Source organism: Amphiura filiformis, chromosome 3 (assembly GCF_039555335.1).
Source record: "Amphiura filiformis chromosome 3, Afil_fr2py, whole genome shotgun sequence".
Taxonomy (NCBI): domain Eukaryota; kingdom Metazoa; phylum Echinodermata; class Ophiuroidea; order Amphilepidida; family Amphiuridae; genus Amphiura; species Amphiura filiformis.
Genome location: NC_092630.1, coordinates 84,695,461 through 84,715,666, shown reverse-complemented (window position 1 = coordinate 84,715,666; position 20,206 = coordinate 84,695,461). Strand labels below are relative to the sequence as shown.

General features: G+C 35.3%; 1 protein-coding gene across 3 annotated transcripts; it reads right to left on the bottom strand.

Moving 5' to 3' along the window:
• Positions 1-304: 304 nt before the first annotated feature.
• LOC140149283 (uncharacterized) lies at positions 305-19,868 on the bottom strand. 3 transcript variants are annotated; one of them, XM_072171544.1, is made up of 7 exons: positions 19,776-19,868; positions 15,557-15,971; positions 10,459-10,509; positions 4,028-4,116; positions 2,767-2,971; positions 1,455-1,617; positions 305-1,002 (listed from the first exon to the last, which is right to left on the bottom strand). In XM_072171544.1, the coding sequence occupies exons 2-5, from the start codon at positions 15,837-15,839 to the stop codon at positions 2,969-2,971; spliced, it is 426 nt and encodes a 141-aa protein (XP_072027645.1). In that variant the 5' UTR covers positions 15,840-15,971; positions 19,776-19,868; the 3' UTR covers positions 305-1,002; positions 1,455-1,617; positions 2,767-2,968. The 3 variants fall into 2 exon arrangements, with proteins under 3 accessions (XP_072027645.1, XP_072027646.1, XP_072027647.1); XM_072171545.1 differs by lacking the exon at positions 10,459-10,509.
• Between the last annotated feature and the right edge of the window lie 338 nt (positions 19,869-20,206).

The following is a 20,206-nucleotide window of genomic DNA, read 5'->3' as shown; positions in this document are numbered from 1 at the left end:
CAAAACAACTTAAAAAATCTAATTTATAGTTGATGTGGTACAAAAATAGCAAAGAATTGCACAAATATCAAAATAAGCACAAAACTTAACCTTAAAAGGTTTCTATGATGCCAATCTAATCAATCATCTTGTGTCTCTTTTGAGGAAATTGTAACAGAAGATATTCCAATAACTGTTTCTATATTTAATTTTCACACACGGCATGTACATTTGAAAGAAAGAAGTGCATCCCATAACATTCTACAAGTCTATATGACATTGTAAATTATGCACATTTCGAAAAAATTACGCTACGCAATGTTGTTTATAAGCAGCTGGCTACAATGGTCGGAGCTTCTGCAAGTATATGACACAGTTACTACTCATGCGCATTGACACAATGAATGGCACATACACCTGTGTCTGAAAATTAAATACACCAACAGTAGTTGGTTTATCCTTCACTTTTTCTGCATTATAATATTCACCTCAACAAGACTTAAATGATTGGACATCACACATCCTCCATCTTGACATCATATTCATATGAATCTTTAACAAATTTGTCTTCAGTAAAGAGATTTATTTGGTAGGATTGTTAAGATCATAAACTAATACTTTTGTTTTAGCAGTGGGTCATATACAAGATCTAGAAAGTAAGTGCCCTCATCATGTATATGACCCACTGCTAAAATCAACATCACTTCTATGTAACTAGGTTGCATCATTAGCAACCAAGTCTCGCGGGAAAAGCAGTGGACCAGTTCATCTGTGATCAAGCCAAGATGGCGAAAGCTCAGATTTGTGAGTAGTAATTTTGGACATGGCTAACAAAAGTATTAGTTTATTTCAATAATGTGTCTTGTTTTTGTACCACATCAGCCATCTATCTAATGCCCTAGCTATACACTGCAGTTGTCATCATGTTTTGCTGGGAGTTTGCTTCAATCGCACTTTCATAAATTCTGGTCTTTCCTTCACCTCCTGAAGTGATGCATCCTTTTCTTTAGACTTCTCTTCTTCCTGTATACGAAATAAGTCAAAAACGTAAAGAAGGTCAGAAGAAAAACATGATAAGATGAGAATACTTCACTAGCTTCCAGAGAAGTGTGGCACTCACTTGCCCATGCCAACAGACAAGTAATCGTATGTGTCAAAGCTTTGTTTTGTGCAGAGCAGCGCTCATGACGGAAAACAAAGCCTGGCATCGGTCACTCATTAACAGGGCATGCTTGCCAATCAGGGCAAGAGAGAGTGTTGCACTTGTTTTAAAGCTAGTGCAGAACAAGTTTTCTATGTTTTCAAAGACTGCTTCCTTCCATATGCAACATTGGAAGTCTATAGTATCCACTTGAAAATGACCACACTTTCTAAAACAATATTGCTCCAATATATATTTTTGAACAACTAGAAATGTATGTCTTGCAACCCTAATACTAGGTGATATAAGGTGTTTAATTTAACGCATGCATTACCATTTTTAGTCTTTCCATTAGTTTGACTTCCATGCTTGTCCTTCTTTCCTCCTTTACTTTGTCCATTTCTTTCTTCTTTTCTGCCCTCTTTCTCTCTTGGAATCTCTTTTCTAGTTCAGGTTTAGAATCAATAGGCACTTTACCGACACCATGTGTCTTGATACTGTGGATATACAAAAACATGCTTTACTTTAAAAATATTAAAATAAAGTTGCATTGTGATTCCTTATGCATTAGTGCTTACACCTGTCTAACTATTCAACAAATACTCAAACTCATGCCACAAGCGACTGATTTTGAGATGTTAGATGGGCATAATCACCAATGCCTAAGAAATCACAACCTCTCAAATAATAGTTTTTTCACTAATTCCTTCCAGGGGGTAATATATAGTGCAAAATATAAACCTGCCACGTCCATTGTATTGCATTCTAGCCACCACTGGATTTTCTCGCGAGTGTGATAATAATAATGTTGAAAACAGTTCCAAGAAGGATTATGTGTGATCGATAGATAGTAAATGAATCTACTATAAATATAAATTGCTGTTTCAATGCTGCATTACTCTGTAACATCCTTATATTCACATTTAAACATGTGGGCTTTTTCACGTGATGATGCACTACATATTTTGGCCTCTCCCTCGCTACTGCTGGAGGCGCATCATAGTTTGAATCAATCGAATTGTTTTACTGTGGCAAGCCTTTTTTGCTTAGTCATTCTTTACCCTTGAAGAATCATGTAAAGCAGTCTATTTATCAAATATATTAAATTACTGTAAACCTTTGATGAGAGCGTAATTTTACGATGTTGACAAGGCACAACTCAACACGCATATGACGCGTATGGCAGCGGAATTGATCGTACCACGCATAAAGTACACATACTACACTTCAGAGGCACCTTGTTAACAACAGGTGAGTATGCTTTCGTCAAAGGTTTACAGCAAAATACTATAATGTAAGACAGAAATAAAAAGACTAGTTTGCGTCTGAAATTCTGACAACTAGACAGAAAATGCCGTACTGTGCAAGTCGGCTACCATTCATGGCACACCTTTGCCCTGTCTAATTATACTTCACCAACATCACTAGCAAGATTCAGAACAATAACATTCCCTGAAAACGCCTGTTGACCCGGTGAAAGCGCTCCGGTGAGTGTAACAAATTTGAGTAATGTAGAAGTATAATTTTGCTTTCTATTTACGTTTACCACTACATATGAATATACATTATCATACTATAGGGACTGTTTATAGAATTCATGTATATGTCATTATGCTAAAATCCTGATGATATGAAATGAGTTTTACCTCATCTTGAGATCTCTATGAAGCTGTTGGTGATTACGTGAAGACTTGACAGGGTTTGGTAGCGGTTTGGGATGAATCAGTTTCTCTTCATCTTGGTATGGATGCTGCAGATCTAACGGGGATTTATGTTGGTTGGGGCCTGCTGGTGATGGAAGATCATTGGATTCATCTGAAGATAGTGATGAGATGCGACCGGAAGAATTCACTGAAAATGGAGAGCAAAATGCAAGAACTCATGTTAAGATTTGTATACTGCTCCCATTTTATGTACATTGTTACTTTTGGGCATAAATTATTACAAGTTCTCAAATATTAACTTTTCATATCTTATATAATTACAATTTAGCACCTATTAATCATTATCTTCTTCCCCCAACACATGATGAATGACTTTCCAATGTACATATCACACATATATCACACAACATTACCTATTATGCAATAATTCCTTCCCAAACTTAGATGATATCACCCACAAAGCTGATTTGCTTTTAGCATGATTTTTGGATTAAAAGCCATGATCCGCATTTTGCCAATATATGTATTTGAAGTTGAAATCATGCCCATAGAGTTCCCATGTAGCATCATGATTTCCAAATGATTTAACAAAAGTATGTGCATGCTTGCTAATATTTTGCCTGCCAGGGCAATAAGTGCATTCATTAAGTAACAATGACAAAGAACTTTTATGTGTTGATTTGTTATGTTTTCATATGGTTTGGTGCCGTTTCATAACATCACAAGTTTGATGTTGTACCAGTCGGTGACATATAATCCGATTCATCAGGTACTCTTATCGTCCACATAATACACGTATCACCAAATCATGTGTGCATTATCACATACAATATGATAATGATAGCCTATCACTGATTCATCAGCTACAGGCTGTATCAAAATGATTGGTACCCATCAGAATTGATGGTTATTGAAAAGCCTGCCTCTTCCAAATGTAACGTATTATCTTCTTAAAATGACCATAATTTGTAGTTATATGACTGTTTATCACATTCATAAACAAATTATGTTGATCCTATGTTGCATTTTGATGTGGCAGGGATATTTATATCACTAAAAATTGATGGGTACCAATCATTTTGATACAGCCTGTACTCTTATCGTCCACATAATACACGTATCACCAAATCATGTGTGCATTATCACATACAATATGATAATGATAGCCTATCATGTGTGTGTCTTGGCAACTAATGTGCTATCTGATAGTGATAACACTATACAAACTATCTATGTGACTTACATCGATGGTGATATGGAATTTCATCATCGTCGTCATCTTCTTGGTCGTAATCAGGCTCAGGAGGGGCAAACTACTTGGGGGAGGGGGAACTGTAAAATGAGATGAGATAACAAAAAAATCTTGTATGTTTGTGTGATACTACAATGTCAAAGTGCAACAAATAAAAGTTGAAAAGAACTGCATGTAAAAGGACCAGTTAAGAGTTGAAATGTAGCAGTAGAGTGGAAATGAGATTGAAGTATAATGCCCTTATTAAAATAGTATGGAAAATACATTTTGGATATTGGATTGTATGAAGTATGTTCAATGGATCTTGGGTTTCTCTACCAGTAGTAATTTTGACCAAAACTCCTTCCCACAATACAATATGCATATTGCATAATGCTCCTGTCAGACTTTCAAGCGGCATGATGTATCAACCAATGACAAGCCTTGATTGTCTCCTTTTGCCTGCAATGCGCATGCATAGCACCGCTCAGCAGCAAGCGACATGGTAGTGTAACCAGCATAACAAAGAAGATTTTTAACCTTCCAGCTGTATGTAATGCACCTATTACCATGTGAGAAAGAATTTTGGTAAAACTGACCACCAGTAGGGAAACCCAGGGATCCAAGTATCAACAGATATGGAAAAATTCACAGAAGTAATAATTTTGAATAATAACCAATTTCTTGTTCTATTTTATTATAAATTTCTTATAAGAATGAATTGACCTACATTGCATATTATAACACAACCTTTATCTGCATTGAATAAAACCACACTTGCCATATTGGCACAGCTAGAAGATTTTTGTTGTGTATGGTGCTTGCGATAAATGGTGAACATCAGACAGTTACTAGTTAAGCACAAAATGGCAAGATTGATCACCCAGACGGAAATTTATGACACAGCCTTTAAATTTTCACAAAACAACTTACCCAACTTGTCATAATTTTTGGAAAAAAAACCCAGTTCAATCAATTCTATCAAACAAGATTGACAACTCTTAATGCTTGGTTACTGGTTATAATGGTTATAGTTTAAATACAAAATCTTGCAAATCCAATATGCATTAACAATAACAAAAAGAATATACCATATTGGTACTTTGGACAATTTTGTGTTTATTTCAATGGGAAGTGGACAAATTGCGTCAAAAACATCAAATATTCAAACGAGCCATAACTCAGAAACGACAAAGAGTTGAGACCTACCGTTTGAAACATGTTCATTTGACCCATACGGCATTGATATACGTAATTTTAAACCAAATCTGAGAGGGTGACCAGCTAACCCATTGGGTGACTTGAGATGGAATGACTCAAATGCCCCTTTCAATGCAGCTGTATAACTTATGTCTTGTCAAAAATTCAATCTTTCCGGCTTAGATTATGATGATTTTGTCTTCAGGTACATACACTGCATTTTCAATGATTATGTGTAACTTCCCATTGACTTACATTTCATCATTTTAATAATAAGCACTCCCAAAAGGTGACTTAGGCATCCTTAGAGTTAATTACATCGAATTAATTAATGCAGTAATACTGATTTATGTTCACCATGCAATGTTACAATAACATTTTTTGAAAACTTTTTTCCAACAAGCTTGAATCGAAATAAACAACAGCTACACTTTCTTAGGGCAGCTCAATCCTTACAAGGATTGCACATTTTAAAAAGAAAATGAACATTTGTGCATCAACAATATGATTCTTGTTTAAAAGACTTGCACCATACTTTACCTCACTTTGCTGCTCACAGTTGAATATACTCATATTCATATCCGTTTATACTAATATAAGAGTCAAGTGTGATGATGAATACATTAACAAGAATTATACAACATAAACTGACTTAGACCTAGTAACTCTATATGATGCATGCAAAACAACAGGATGATAGGAAGATGAAAGGGATGAAGGGAGTAAACTGGGGTAATAATTATAGCATTAACTGACTGAGACGTAGTAACTTGATATAATGCATGCAAAACAACATGACAGTAAGATGATGGGATGAAGGGAATAAACTGGGGTAATAATAATTACAGTATGATCACAGACCTAGTAGCTCTATATGATGCAAGAAAAATAACAGAATGACAGGGAGTAAACTGGGGGTAGTAATTACAGTATAAACTCAGATGCAGTAATTCTATACATGATGCATGCAAAATATGATGATACTAAGATAAAGGGATGAAGGGAGTAAATTGGGGTAATCATTACAGTATAAACTCAGACCTAGTAGCTCTATATATTAATGCATGCAAAACAAAGCATGATGATAGTAAGATGGTGGTGAGGGGAAGTAAACTGGAGCAAAATGTACTATATATATAGACATGTAGGTTAAATAATTGTATTGTGGAAAAAGAACAGTGTAACATGGAACGGTATCAACTGAATGGTAGGAAAGATTGAATAAATTAATACACAATTACATTTCAGTTTCAATGATGAGGCACAGCAAGTTTGACCTACCTACTGAATACAACTACATTGGTTAGTGTGAGATGATGAGATCCATGGTTTGTAACCATTCCTTCTTTTCATTTTTGTGGTTTTATATTTTACACTACATTTTTCTGTTATTCATAAGGTGATAATCAAGCGTTAGGAATGTTATTTAATTTTAGGGTTAGGATTAAGACTATTGGTTACAAAAATGGCTCTATCATCTATTAAGGCAATCACAGATATGGTAAGAATGGTCAGTAGTGTTGAAGGGAAATAAGATCACATAATCTAAATAAAGCTCTATTTTGATTGGCTACTCAGATGATTATATCACATAAATAACCAATCAGGGGCACTGTAATAAAGAAAATAGTGCCCATGGGGATATATTTCATATTGTTTACTTTCCAACTAAAATATCACATAAATCCTTTTCGTTGGCAGTTGGTTTAGATTGGTGAATTTATTCTCAATTAAATCCTCAAATGAATCGCTTCCATAGGTTACATAAAAATATTGAAACTTTATTGGCTATTAATAATGCACTATAGTATGTAACCATCACTGACACGTCAAGGTTATCGTTTCTTTCTTTCTGAAGGTCACCATATCTACAAATCCATATTGCGTATGGTGAAAGTCATTTATATTAAATACAAGATTCATATGAAATGCAATAGTACTTTTTTGTTAAGTCTTCTGTGTAATGTCATCTATCTTATTATTAGCAAAGTATCAAATACCATTTGAAAGTACAGTATTATTGGGCTAATACATTCAAAGTCCACACTCCCCCTGTGGAAGTAAGAAATATCTTCCACACAGGGAGTATAAATTTCAAATTGAATTACACATTAACCAACTCTATTTGAAACTCAGCTTCCATCTGTGGAAGATTCAGGTTGAATCAATCGTTCTCAGAGGGTGTATGAAACTCAAATGCAGCTGCCTACATGTAATGTGTTCATTCCATTTGAAATTCATACTCCTTCTGTGTAAGATATTTCTAGCACCTTCCGAAATGGTAGTGTGGATTTTAAATGGAATAGCTTACCCATTATAAAAATGGCTTCACTTGAGCGTGATTTAATTGACATACAATCAATATGGTGGTTTAAGTATTTTCATGATAAAACAAAAATGCTATAGTTTAGCATAAAATACATAAAAAAAAGAAAATTAACAGCATGCAATGGAATAATAATGTTAATTATAATCATAGGTATATATAAGCAAAATTGTTGTAATGTTTGATATGAAATTGAGAAATGTTGAATATTCATACAGGTAGAAGATGACTTTGGATGATTGTTATTATAATACATACAGATGTCATTCATTGTCAGTTTGAGACTTTATATTTTCTGATTTAGTATTAGCTTGACAAATGAAAACTGCTTTCCCAAATTCCGTAAGTCCACAAGAAATATTAAGTGATCAAATTAAAACTGAGACTGCAAACTTGTATATGCAAGCTATTGATTGCAAGTAAAATATTTTGGTGGAATGAAAAGGTTTTGGAAAAGCACTAATCAGATGCAAGCAATGATGCATACATCCATTGGCGTACGCAGGGGGGGTGTTACGTGTGTGAAACACCCCCCTTGGATCTGTCAAAAAATAAAATGAGGGAAAAGAAAAAGCAAAGAAAGAGAGAGGGGGAGAGAGAGAGAGAGAGAAAGAGAGGGAGAGGGAGGGAGGGAGATATGTGGAGGAGAGGTGGGAGGGATGAGCAAGGCATAGGGGACATATTATCACAATATCATAGGCCTATAGCATTAACAACCCCCACACAAATTATCTCATCCCATAACCGGTATTGACCGGTAACATATGTAAATGTGTTAATTGTTGATACATGTCAACCCCCCCCCCATCATCACACCCCAACGAACGTACGTACGTTAAGGTTTTAACTGTTAATTGACATAATGTTTACACCAATACCCCAGCAACGTAGTTAAAAGTTTTAATTGTCAACCCCATCATCACGCTTTTGCATCTCTTACACCGCATTGCGCCATGTTATCAGCTGAAAACCGTTTGCAAGCTATAGATGATTTTTACTTTATAATCCAAATCTAATCGCTTTTCAAAAGAATATGTTAAAATAAAGCATATTTAGACAGTATTTTGCATTGAAATAGTGGAAAAATTATGCACCGAATGGCTTCAATTGGACCTTCATTTTGCAACATTTCTGAGGAGGGAAAACTTGTTCACGAAAGGCTTCATAGACCGTCATTTCACAAGTTTTCGGCTTTTTGAAACTAATATTTTACACACTAATAGTGCCAAAATGGTCCACCAAATCGCTTCAATTAGGTCTTCATTTTGCAAAGGTTTCTTACCTCTGAGGGGGGGGCACATCCCCCCTCAGACACCCCCTGCATAATCGATAAACAAGTGGCCATATTCCCTTTCGACATTTACCAATTTGTGTTTAACATAAATCATAGGCCTACAATTAAAGGGAAAACTTGTTCACAAAAGGATTTGTGGACCGTCATTTCACAATTCTTCGGCTTTTTCAGACTAAACTTTTACACACTAATAGTACCAAAATGGGCCACCAAATCACTTCAATTAGGTATTCATTTTGCGAAATTTCCTACTTCTGAGGGGGCCACATCCCCCCTCAGACACCCCCCCTGGCGTCGCGCACGCGCGACGCGATGTCCGCTACGCGGCCATTTTTAAAATTTCTTATTTTTTATCATCACACCCCCCTTGAAAAATTCCTGTGTACGCTACTGCATACATCCTGGTTTCAGAGAAACATGGTAATCACAAGTTGACCTGGTATACCTTTAAAAATTCACTATGATTCAGTTGCACACATTTTTCATGATTTCAAACTCTGAACTTTCCTCCTCTTCATCAGGTTGTATATAGCCATACACAATACATTTATATTCTCAAGTGTACAGTTTAATGTAGAACTGCACTGATATTTATTGGTCTGCATATATATACAATTGACAGCCTCATCCCATAAAAATTGAGATTTTTGCACTTTTGTAAACTCTGCTTTTGAAGCACGTAGTAACCTAGATGTTTAATAGTTTAGTTTTATAATTTACTTATTCTCTTTATTATTTTCTATATGTGTATCTTTTGTATAACTTGACTGTACCTATTTGTTTGGTGATGTCAATAAAATAACTTGAACTTGAACATATAGTTTTCTCATATAACTTCTGTAATATGTAAGGCAGCATATCAAAAGGAGGGACTTTGCCGCAAAGTGCTTTTCAAGGTAGATTGATTAAAATGGACAGAAAAAATAAGGAAAATAATAAGAATTTGGAATGCTTTTTCACTTATAAAATGTGAATTTTAGCAAATGTGGTGTTAATTTTAGCCTAGAGCTTGCAAAATGCTTTCAAAGCAGAAATACTGAACTCAAAATTGACTTCACCTGCAAAGTCCCCCCTTATGATATACTGCTTTGCATATTTTAGGCATGAGATTGAGATGTTTCCTTTAGATGGTATGCACATAGCCTCATTCCCCAAGGTGGCTGGTATACCTATTGTTCTATGGGCCATTCTGATACATGTTTTTTTTGCTTCTAATATCCAAACAGCAGTTGGAGATATTAAAATCAAAACTTAGAATCAGAAAATCAAAATTTTTTTTAATACAAACGCCACATATAATATGACACAAAATCTGACAACCCATCTTTAATGTACAATCCTGTACAAAAAGGCATAATTTTTGATATGTTAAAACTGTTAATTGATGAAGTAAGTATATGAGTTAGTCTATTATCAATATGATCAACTCATCTCTAGTAGATCTGTGTTAGCACTGCAAGGAAATATGATTACAATTTAAATATAGGATTATCAAGAAAAAGGAATAATCATTGAGTTGGCTGATGGCTCTGAAGCCAATGTAGTCGTCATGCAATGATGGAGCTAGGAAAGTAGGCGACATCAGAAAGAGGGAGCTAGGAGTATGAATGTCCTACAACTTACGGGGCAAATCATCAATCTCATCATCGTCATGGTCATATAATAATGCTACACCTGTTGAAACAAGCATATTTTAGTCCATATTTGGGTCCATTAAATCTAATTCTTATTCAATGGGTGCGTCTTGTAAAAAATTCACGTAATTTGATTGGTTTTCAGGTGTATAATATCTCACAATAGTTGATAGTGATATTAGTCAGGGCGCGCGCCGCCACGCATCGGCGGCACACTTGTTGCTTCTCAATGATCGCAGCGATTATGCGTTCGCGTAATACACGTATGCGACAACTTAGAGCGCGATTCGTGGCTTAGATGTTCGTGATGGTTTCGTTCATTTAAAACAACGGGATGTCCTCACAAAAGTAACTTTATTTTTTCTGAAAAAAAAGGCATTTTTTCTCGCAAAAATTACATTAAAACTGAATAAGAATGAGAATAAATGATAGGATTTTGTCTTTTGCCTATCAATGTCGTGTCATAATGGATGGGGGCTGGCCAATATTTTATCGTAGTGGATACCGGCTGCGCGGCATCCACTACTCAAAATATTGGCCAGCCCATCCATAATATGACACGATATTGGATAGGCAAAAGACAAAATCCTATCATTTATTCTCTAAATAGTTGATAGTGATATTTGTCAGGGCGCGCGCCGCCACGCAACGGCGGCACGCTTGTTGCTCCTCAATGATCGTAGCGATAATGCGTTCGCGTAATACACGTGCGACCACAAAGAACGCGATTGGCGGCTTAGATGTTCGTGATGGTTTCGTTCATTTAAAACAACGGGATGTCCTCACAAAAGTAACTTTATTTTTTTTTTTTGAAAAAGGCAGTTTTTCTCGCAAAAGTTACATTAAAACTGAATAAGAATGAGAATAAATGATAGGATTTTGTCTTTTGCCTATCCAATATCGTGTCATAATGGATAGGCTGGCCAATATTTTTATCGTAGTGGATACGGCTGCGCCGGCATCCACTACTCAAAATATTGGCCAGCCCATCCATTATGACACGATATTGATAGGCAAAAGACAAAATCCTATCATTTATTCTCTAAATGTTGGCTATATAATACATGTAGTACCTTTTGCCGCTCAGAGATTGCACTACTAGAATGGCAGATCTATAAATATACTGGACTGTGAAACTTCAGAGAATATATCTTACCCCTCCCAGAATCCTTTGCAACATGTGTTGCCTTATTACATCAAATGACACTCATATTACTTTGTACAGGTTCCCTCTGTTCATGGAGGTACTTTTTATCAATATCTACTGTCAGATGTTGCACCAGATAGCAGATCAGTAGCGAAAATTGAAATGGAAGAAATGAATTGTGGGAAGTGTAAGATACATGTATTCTCTGGTAAAGCTTCTTCCCAGTAAAGAGAGAAATAGCAATTTACTTTTATTTATTAAACGATGCGTCAAATCTGTGTTACTATGGTAACATGAAACTCCCTTTGATTTTCTGAAGTGAGCCATATATCTTGATGAACTTAGATTTTCATTTTACTGAGCCACATGGATTTCTAGTTATTAGTTGTTGCTAGTGTATGTGGTCGCCAGACTCGCCAAAGCATAGCATTTTTAATGAAGTTTTTGACACTTTGTCAGAAGCCAAACTAGCCAGTATATTGATTAGCAGTCACAAGCTTCAAATTCATTACCAGTTGAATTCATTCCGGCAAATTGAAAGGGCTATTACACTTGAAATCTGCAATACCTCTGTTGAACATTGGCTTAGGAAAATTTTCGACATGGGGAAGGGTTGAAAATTGAAAAAATGTTGGTGAGCCACCCTGGGGTGCCTGAAGGGGGTCTCCCCCTTGGAGTCAGAAAAGATTGCAAAATATAGGTAACAAACACCCATTTCCCCTCTATTTTATCACAATTTTTAACTTCAGCTATAAGGATTATTGGGGACTGAAAGGTATTCCAGCCCCCGCACCAAAATTATTGAGGGGGCCGAGTCCCCTAAGCCCACCAGTTCCTAAGCCTATGTTGAAGATTTAAGAAACATCTTTACAGAGGGATTATGTTTTTCAACTGGAATTGGCTAGTATTTTGAAACCAATACTCTTTTCCTCTATTCTCCACAACTGGAGTGAGTATTCCAAATGGCAGTTACCCAATTTCCTATTCTATTTGAAACCCATACTTCCTCTGTGAAAGACTTTAGCTAAATCTTCCACAGAAGGAGTTTGGATTTCAAATGGAATAGCCCAATGCACTGTAACCACAGACTATCTCTACAGTCTATGCTGTGACTTGGAAAAGACAGAATGGCCGGTAGCTGTTTCCCCAAACACTACTAGCATTTGGCACATTCTCTGCTAAAGTGTTCAAAATGCCATTTTTGTGCACCATGTTCAGATCTGTTTCATCCCTTAGAAATTACTTTCATTAATATAACTTATACTTAGAAGTTTTTGAAACTATTACAGTTTTATGATTCTGCATGATTTTCACAAATTCTTCGTGATTGATATTGTATCATTTGTGAGACCAAATCTGAGTACTTTATCCCAGAATACACCATATAATCACCATTGATTTGACTCTCAGTGACTGTTACTACATGTATATCATCCTCCCAACAATATGTAAAATAATTTTGCTTTATTTTGAGGTCAGTAATAGTTTGCAGTTACAATTAATATCTATGAAATTAATGGTGTTTATCTATTTGTCCATTTGCTTCCAAAGTTCAAGAGAAAATCACACATTCCAAAAGATTATTTAAAATGCAAACTAATTTTGATATAAAGGTTATATAAACATAGTTTGTTGTTGTTGCTGTATTAAACAGGTTATTTAAATACCTGAAGTAATTATTATCAAGATGATGAAATTATGCAATCAAAGTTTAAATTCAAATTTGATCCTACTTCCAATAAAAATATTATTCTGTTTTGCCAAATGAAAAGTCCAATCCTAATCCTGAACGTGCAACTAGCTGGCAATAAATGTCAAATTTTGCAGATATTTGGTCAATTTTGGGAATTTAAGGGCCATATGTATGTTTTCTTACAAATGCAATTACAAAATTCTCTTCATCTTTCTAACTTTGTTATTTTTAATAATTGGTTAAAATAAAACGGAAAATGTAATTGCTGAACCAATGAATTAGAGCCCATATCCTGATAAGGAATTTTGTATAGTCTTTAGGGCTTGATTGTCACAACTTACAAAAAACATGTTTTCGGCCCTTAATTATTTCCAAAAATTGGCTCAAATATTAAATTTGACTATTGCCAGTTAGTTCCAACTAAAGGATTCGGATTAGGGGTTTAATTTGGCAAAACTGGATCATATTTTTCTAAATCCCAAAATATATTGCTCTATATTTTTCTTGAATCAGGAGTAGGCCTAGATAATTGCCTGGATAGATGCTGACTGTTGCCTGGATTTCTTGCCAAATTATCCCATAACACTAGCTAATAATGTAATATGAACCAATCCAAGCAGCATCAAGGTGTAAAGGTTAAATTCCTTCCCTGTCTTCTATCTTCTCTGTCTAAAGAGGCCAATGCTTTCAAGTTTTTTTCTTAAATTTCAGAAGGTACTGGAATGGTTTCAGTTCCATAATCTAAAAATACCATTTTAAAACAAATATATGTGAAGATTTAAACAGCAGGAAGGAATTTATACAGAATCACAATCATACACCTGTAGCAGCTGAATATCAATTTTTGGCATTTTTTTGTTATTCTATTACGCAGCGGAAAATCATTTGTGGCTAGACATGGTTCAGACAGATTATGTGTGCTCTAGTTACATGTTGATGTTAATTGCTACATAATTACTAAATGTTGCAAGTGAAGCAAGCCTCAATAGAAATGATGGCCTGTCCTAACATACAAATTGAACCAATCATTCATTTAACCTTTATCATGACAGCAATAATATGTTAACATGGTTAAAGCAGTGTCAAATTCACTTTAATGGAAAACAATGCTTAGTTTTACTCACATGCTAGCAACCAATAAAATAAAATGAAATCTTGGTAAGAAGTAAAATAAATGTTTGAAAACAATCAAATAATGAGGAAATTTGGGTAAAATTAACAATACTACATTAATTGCTGTACATAACTTCCTGTTTTTCTCACACATTTTGTTTATAACCGTGTCCAAAAAACTAGACTAAATATTTCATCAGAATATATGAATATCTGGCTCATATTACCTTTATCATGGAGATGAGACCGCAAACCTAACCAGGATGAACAAACATCACATTGAGCCTGGTCTAAACCCTTTCTTGCTTGTTGAAACCAAATGATATATTATTACAAATGTATTAAAATTTATTTAGTTCATCAAACCTATCAAAACTGAAACTGCAATATTTAATGGTGATGTAGGCCTACATGCAGTACATGATAGGCATCATATTTTTTAATTGATTAATTCTGATGTTTCATGTAAAAATATCTTTCTAAGCACTGTTTTTCAATTTAAGCTTCATTCTCACAATTGTTATTAAAATAAATAACTAAGTAAATGTAAGCATTTTATAGAGCGCCTTAGACCTGTAATTAAACGCTTTACATTTATGCTGCTACCACTAGGATATATCACACCTTTTGGCAGCCAATTAGAGTGGCTCCAATATGAATACTCCATACAGAGCTCCCCATTTTACACCTGGATGGAGTGGGACAAGTGAAATAAGTGTCTTGCCCAAGCACAAGGCTCAAACTCACAACCTCACAGTAACGAGTTAAATACCCTAACCGTAACTAAGCCACTGTGCTTTAAAAAAAAAAAATCTTTTTCTTTATTTACAAAATTGGCTGGACTATTCTAGTGAGAAAAAAGACACATATTGGAAAAGGTTAGTTCACAACACAAAATGCATGCTGCAGTCAAAATTCAGCAGTAACCTGGATCCTGTCCTATTCCCATAAATCTTTATTACATGACCGAATATGGACTATATCACAAATGTTAGGAGATTAGGCCAGGATTCATGTTATTGCCAAAACTCATGCTGAAATAGATAAACACAATTTTTTGGAAAACACAGGAAGTATTAAACAACTGGAGGAATGAACGAGTAAACATCACAACACACTCATGCAATAACTTACATTGGTGATGATACGGCGTACCATTACTTGTATTGTTGTTGATTACAGGTGCTGTATTTATAATCTTAGGTGGTGGTTTAAATTCAAATGTTGACATTGGTGATATGCGGGGTGATACCGGTGGCTTTTTAGGCGCTGCTACCGGTGGTGGTTTCTTAAACACCCCTGGTGGTGCTTTGTACTCTGCTGAAGGTGACCTGAGAAATGTCTGTGATGATGAAGATGAAGGTGGTAATGGTGTGGATGTTGTCTCTCCTCTCCATGACTTGGATCGGGCATGCATCGGAGGAGGCTGAATAGTGGTAGGGGGACGGTGGCTCAGGGGTCATCGACCCCCTTCCTGAGTAGGATTTTCTCTGTGGTTGAATTTCGGCTGGATTGAATACTTTGAGAAATGTTGGAACAGCGGCTGGAGCTGAATGCATTTGAAAATAAAACAAAATATGGCATGGTGAGCAGCAAATTATACATGGTACTAATGATAAATGTGGCATTGAATATTTATGATTTATCTAGGCGGCAAAATAAAACATGAATGGCAATGCTTATCCACTTCTAAATAAACCTACTGCAGCAAAATGTGGTATATTTAGAAACTGCTCTTAAATAAGCTTATCTTATATCTTACAAACTCATCATTTAACACAATTTGAACTACTTTGAATAAAGCAGGCCCGTGCTTAGGGGGGGTGTGGGGTACAGTCGCACCCCCCAAATGTGCAAAAGTATACAAAAAGTCCCAAAATATGACAATTTGCGAGCGAAGCGAGCAAAAAAATCGGGTTTTTTACACTTTTTTGGCCAAAAAGGTCCAAATTTTTGAGGAAAAGTCCACTTTTTACAAAATCGCCCCCCCCTGGAAAAAAAGGTCCACTTTTTCAAAATCAGCCCCCCCCCCCCAAAAAAATCCTGAGTACGGGCCTGGAATAAAGTATGCTGAAGATGGTGCACTGACTCAAAGTTGACACAAGTATCACTGGCATTCCTTAGCTACTAAATATTTCACCTGCCCCTAGCTATAGTCTTCTTGCATCATTGATTAGTATTTTGAAATTCAGTAATGATGCAAGTAAGACTATTTGGAGGATGAAAAAAAAGGTCATTACAAGATGATCTTTTGCTAAGTTTATAGGTATAAGTATAAAATATTCATATGCTTGCATTTTAAATGTGACTCCTTCACTTACTATTTTGTCAAAACATACAAAAGAACATTTGAATCAGTGCATCACATACAAAATATTCATGAGCATTAAATTTACCTCATAAAATGCTCGTTCTAGATATCAAGGAAATCATAAAAGCTTGAGTTTGTCTCTTCAACCACCTTTATTATTTAGGTTTCACAACATAGTACTGGAATTGGAACTTAATCTCTCTCAGTTCTGAGCTCCTAACACACATATCTTACCTTTGCAAGCACTGAGTTAACATTTCGTCAGAGCTAACATTTTGATTTCATTTTAATAACAGCAAAATGGACATCCAATGATGTAACATGACAGTTACGATATTAAAGGTGTCAAAAGTGTCTACTCATGTGGAAATTTTAATTCCGAAATGTGAGAAACAGCTGCATACATAATAATAACACATTAAAATGTTTCACTTTTTATAGCTGTGTTCACATTGTCGGACATACGCCCAGCGGAACTTGGTCGGTGCAAGTTGCTAGGAGTAGCAGTAGGCGCTGCCAGGAGTAGTGGTAGTGTGAACGATGGTCAGCGTAAGTTCCGCCAGACGTACGTCCAACAATTAACTTGTGACAAAAGTCAGAACACCCTTTATCTTTCCTCAATAATTTCACATAATTCCATTCTTTCTATATTTCAACATGTAAAAAAGTTTAATTGTCTGCAGCAAGGAATTAATAATCTAATCTAACTCATAGATATAATTATGTTAAACATTCTTTTATCAAAAGCCCACTCTGCACGTCTCTTTTTAAATATTGCCTACCACACAATGCCAAATGTTAATATTGACAAGAGTTGAACCAACAGATGAACAGAGTTGTTATTACAATCTTCATTATAGTAATGTATATTCTGAAATTAAAGGGGCATTTTGTGATCCACAGCCTCCTCCACCACTTTTCTCAAAAAATGTTTTTATACCACTGAAAACCTCTGACTACGTAATGTTTATGTACCAACATTTTCTTGCAGATTAATTAATTTAACAACAATATTGTCAAATTTGAATTACGTTCTGGTATACCAGAATGCAATTCATCACAGTGGCCTATGGAGCAGTATAATACACATAATCGTGCATAACTCGCAAACGCAAAATCAGAATCAATTGAAATTTTGGGAATAGCTTATTTCGTTGATATGTACTGATAATGTCATATAAAGAGGATGCTAGGATCACAAAATACTCCTTTAAGCAAATGACTGATGTGCCTGTTACATACCATGACGGTTATATTTGCATGATCATGATAATTACTTCAGCAATTTATAATTACAGACTGCACCAAGGCCATTCATTACCGTGTACTAATAGCGCATTAGAGAAAACAGTCGGCTGCAGATTGCTGGTATTTTTGTTATGCCCATTTACATATCATGGTAATTTGTTGTGAAAATGGAATACTGAACTTTGCTATCTAGTGAGTTGAGTACTTGTAGCAAACTGATAGTTTAATTTAAAGTAATTGACTGAACTCGGTTTTATTTTGTTCACCTTGATGAAATGACCTGACAGCAACGTGACAACATCCCACCTGGTGTATATTATTAAGTATGTAATCGTGACTGGATGGAAATGGATGGCAGTCTAGTTGATATAACTTATTGAAGATTAATGAAGGCATGCTTGTTTTAATGTTGAAGGCATGCTTGTTTTAATGTTGCATATAGGCATTGCACATAAATATATTCATCATGAAAACTATTTGCAATCTGTGCAATGCATTACACTGATAGACACACCAGTACATTAAAGCATACAGTGTCCAGAGCAAAAGTGCGAAGTAGCTGCCATTATGTGCATATATAATTCGTATCCATTTTTGGACATTTTTTTAAAAAGATATTTCATATTCAAATTCATATTTTCTTTCCATAAAAATCATTACAACAAAAGGCCTCAAACATTATTACAAACACAATATGGAGGAAAAGGCTGGAAGACCAAAAAGGCCTGAATATTAGCATTTCCCTAAACTCAAATGAAGTTACCAAAACTGAGAAACTGAAGATTTAGAGATGAGTTTTATTTTGAATTGATTGCAGGAATGTTTTAACAGATTTTTAAGCCATCAGATTTTTATCTAAAGAATTCCAAAGAATGGGACCTCTTGTACGGATGGCATGATAAGAAAAAAAAATTCTTGTTTTTGGTTCAGTTGAGGTCATTTACCTATCTTGTCATGAGTGTCAGAATATTTGGCAAAATAATTTAATCAAATGAAGAGGACAGCTCATGTAAAGAATGTATACCTAATGACCGCCTCTTCCAAAGGCAACATTGGATCCACTTGATGCCTGGCTTGATCTTAAATGTTGTATTGGGATGTGCAGTCATCCTATAATCAACATTTTGAAAGGTGAAAGTATGGTTTATAAATGCATACTTCCACATATTGTGTGATTAGGTAGGTCCTTCTGGATTAGATCTTGTAATCTTCTTAAACTCTTCAAGTTGAACCACCATTTATGATTTTTAAGCTGTAGGCCTGGAAATGAAATACTTGACTTACCTCAAAATCAAGATATCCTAACCTGTGCTAAGATTATGTTCTCATTGCCTGAATGAGAGAGTGAATGTACAAAGCTTGTGAACTGATATATGCATTTTATGACATAATTTCTCTTCACACAACCAGCAAGATCCATGCATCTCAGCCAGGGCTGATTGGTATGAAATAAGAGCAGCACAATATGAGAAAAAAGGATTTCCTGAACAGATTTGGAGCTATAACACCTTTACACACATTTTTGCAGAGAGAGCAACTTTCTTTTGGGATGAAATCAAAACTCGACCGGCTGTCAACTGCTGGTTCTGAGCGGTTCCGTCCGGTATCCATTGTTTAGAACAAATTATAATAGCAACCGGACCTATTCCACCTGGAACCGGCAGTTGACCACCGGTCGAGTTTTGATTTCGTCCTTCAGTTTGTAGACTGGTGTGTTTTAACTCCTGACTGCTCATATGCCATTAGAAATGTGATGTCAGGTGACATCCTTTGATTTCATGACCTCTGACCTACCTGTTTTCCTCTGGTGGGCTGGTATATTGCTATCTTCCTCTTCATCTTCATCTGATGAGGGGATGGGAATACCAAGTGCTGCACCAATCACATGAGCTGTTAGTTGTGATGTCAATGATGATGGAACATGCAAAATAAATATGATGGAAAAATATATCTTTAATTCAATAAAAGCACGCAATTGTTAAATTAATGGAGAATACATATCAATCATAAACCTGACTTTTCATCTCATCTCTTTGACTTATCCACAATTTGGATGCGCAGAGGTCAAAATAACTAAATAAATCTCAAAAATAAACAAAATTAAGAAAATAAATATGTCAAGATTTATTTTTGTACCAAACATCCTCAATCTTTGCTTCTAATTTCAATTTGAATGCACACAACATTCCATTTCCACTAGTGGTTAATTTTCTTTGTACAATAAA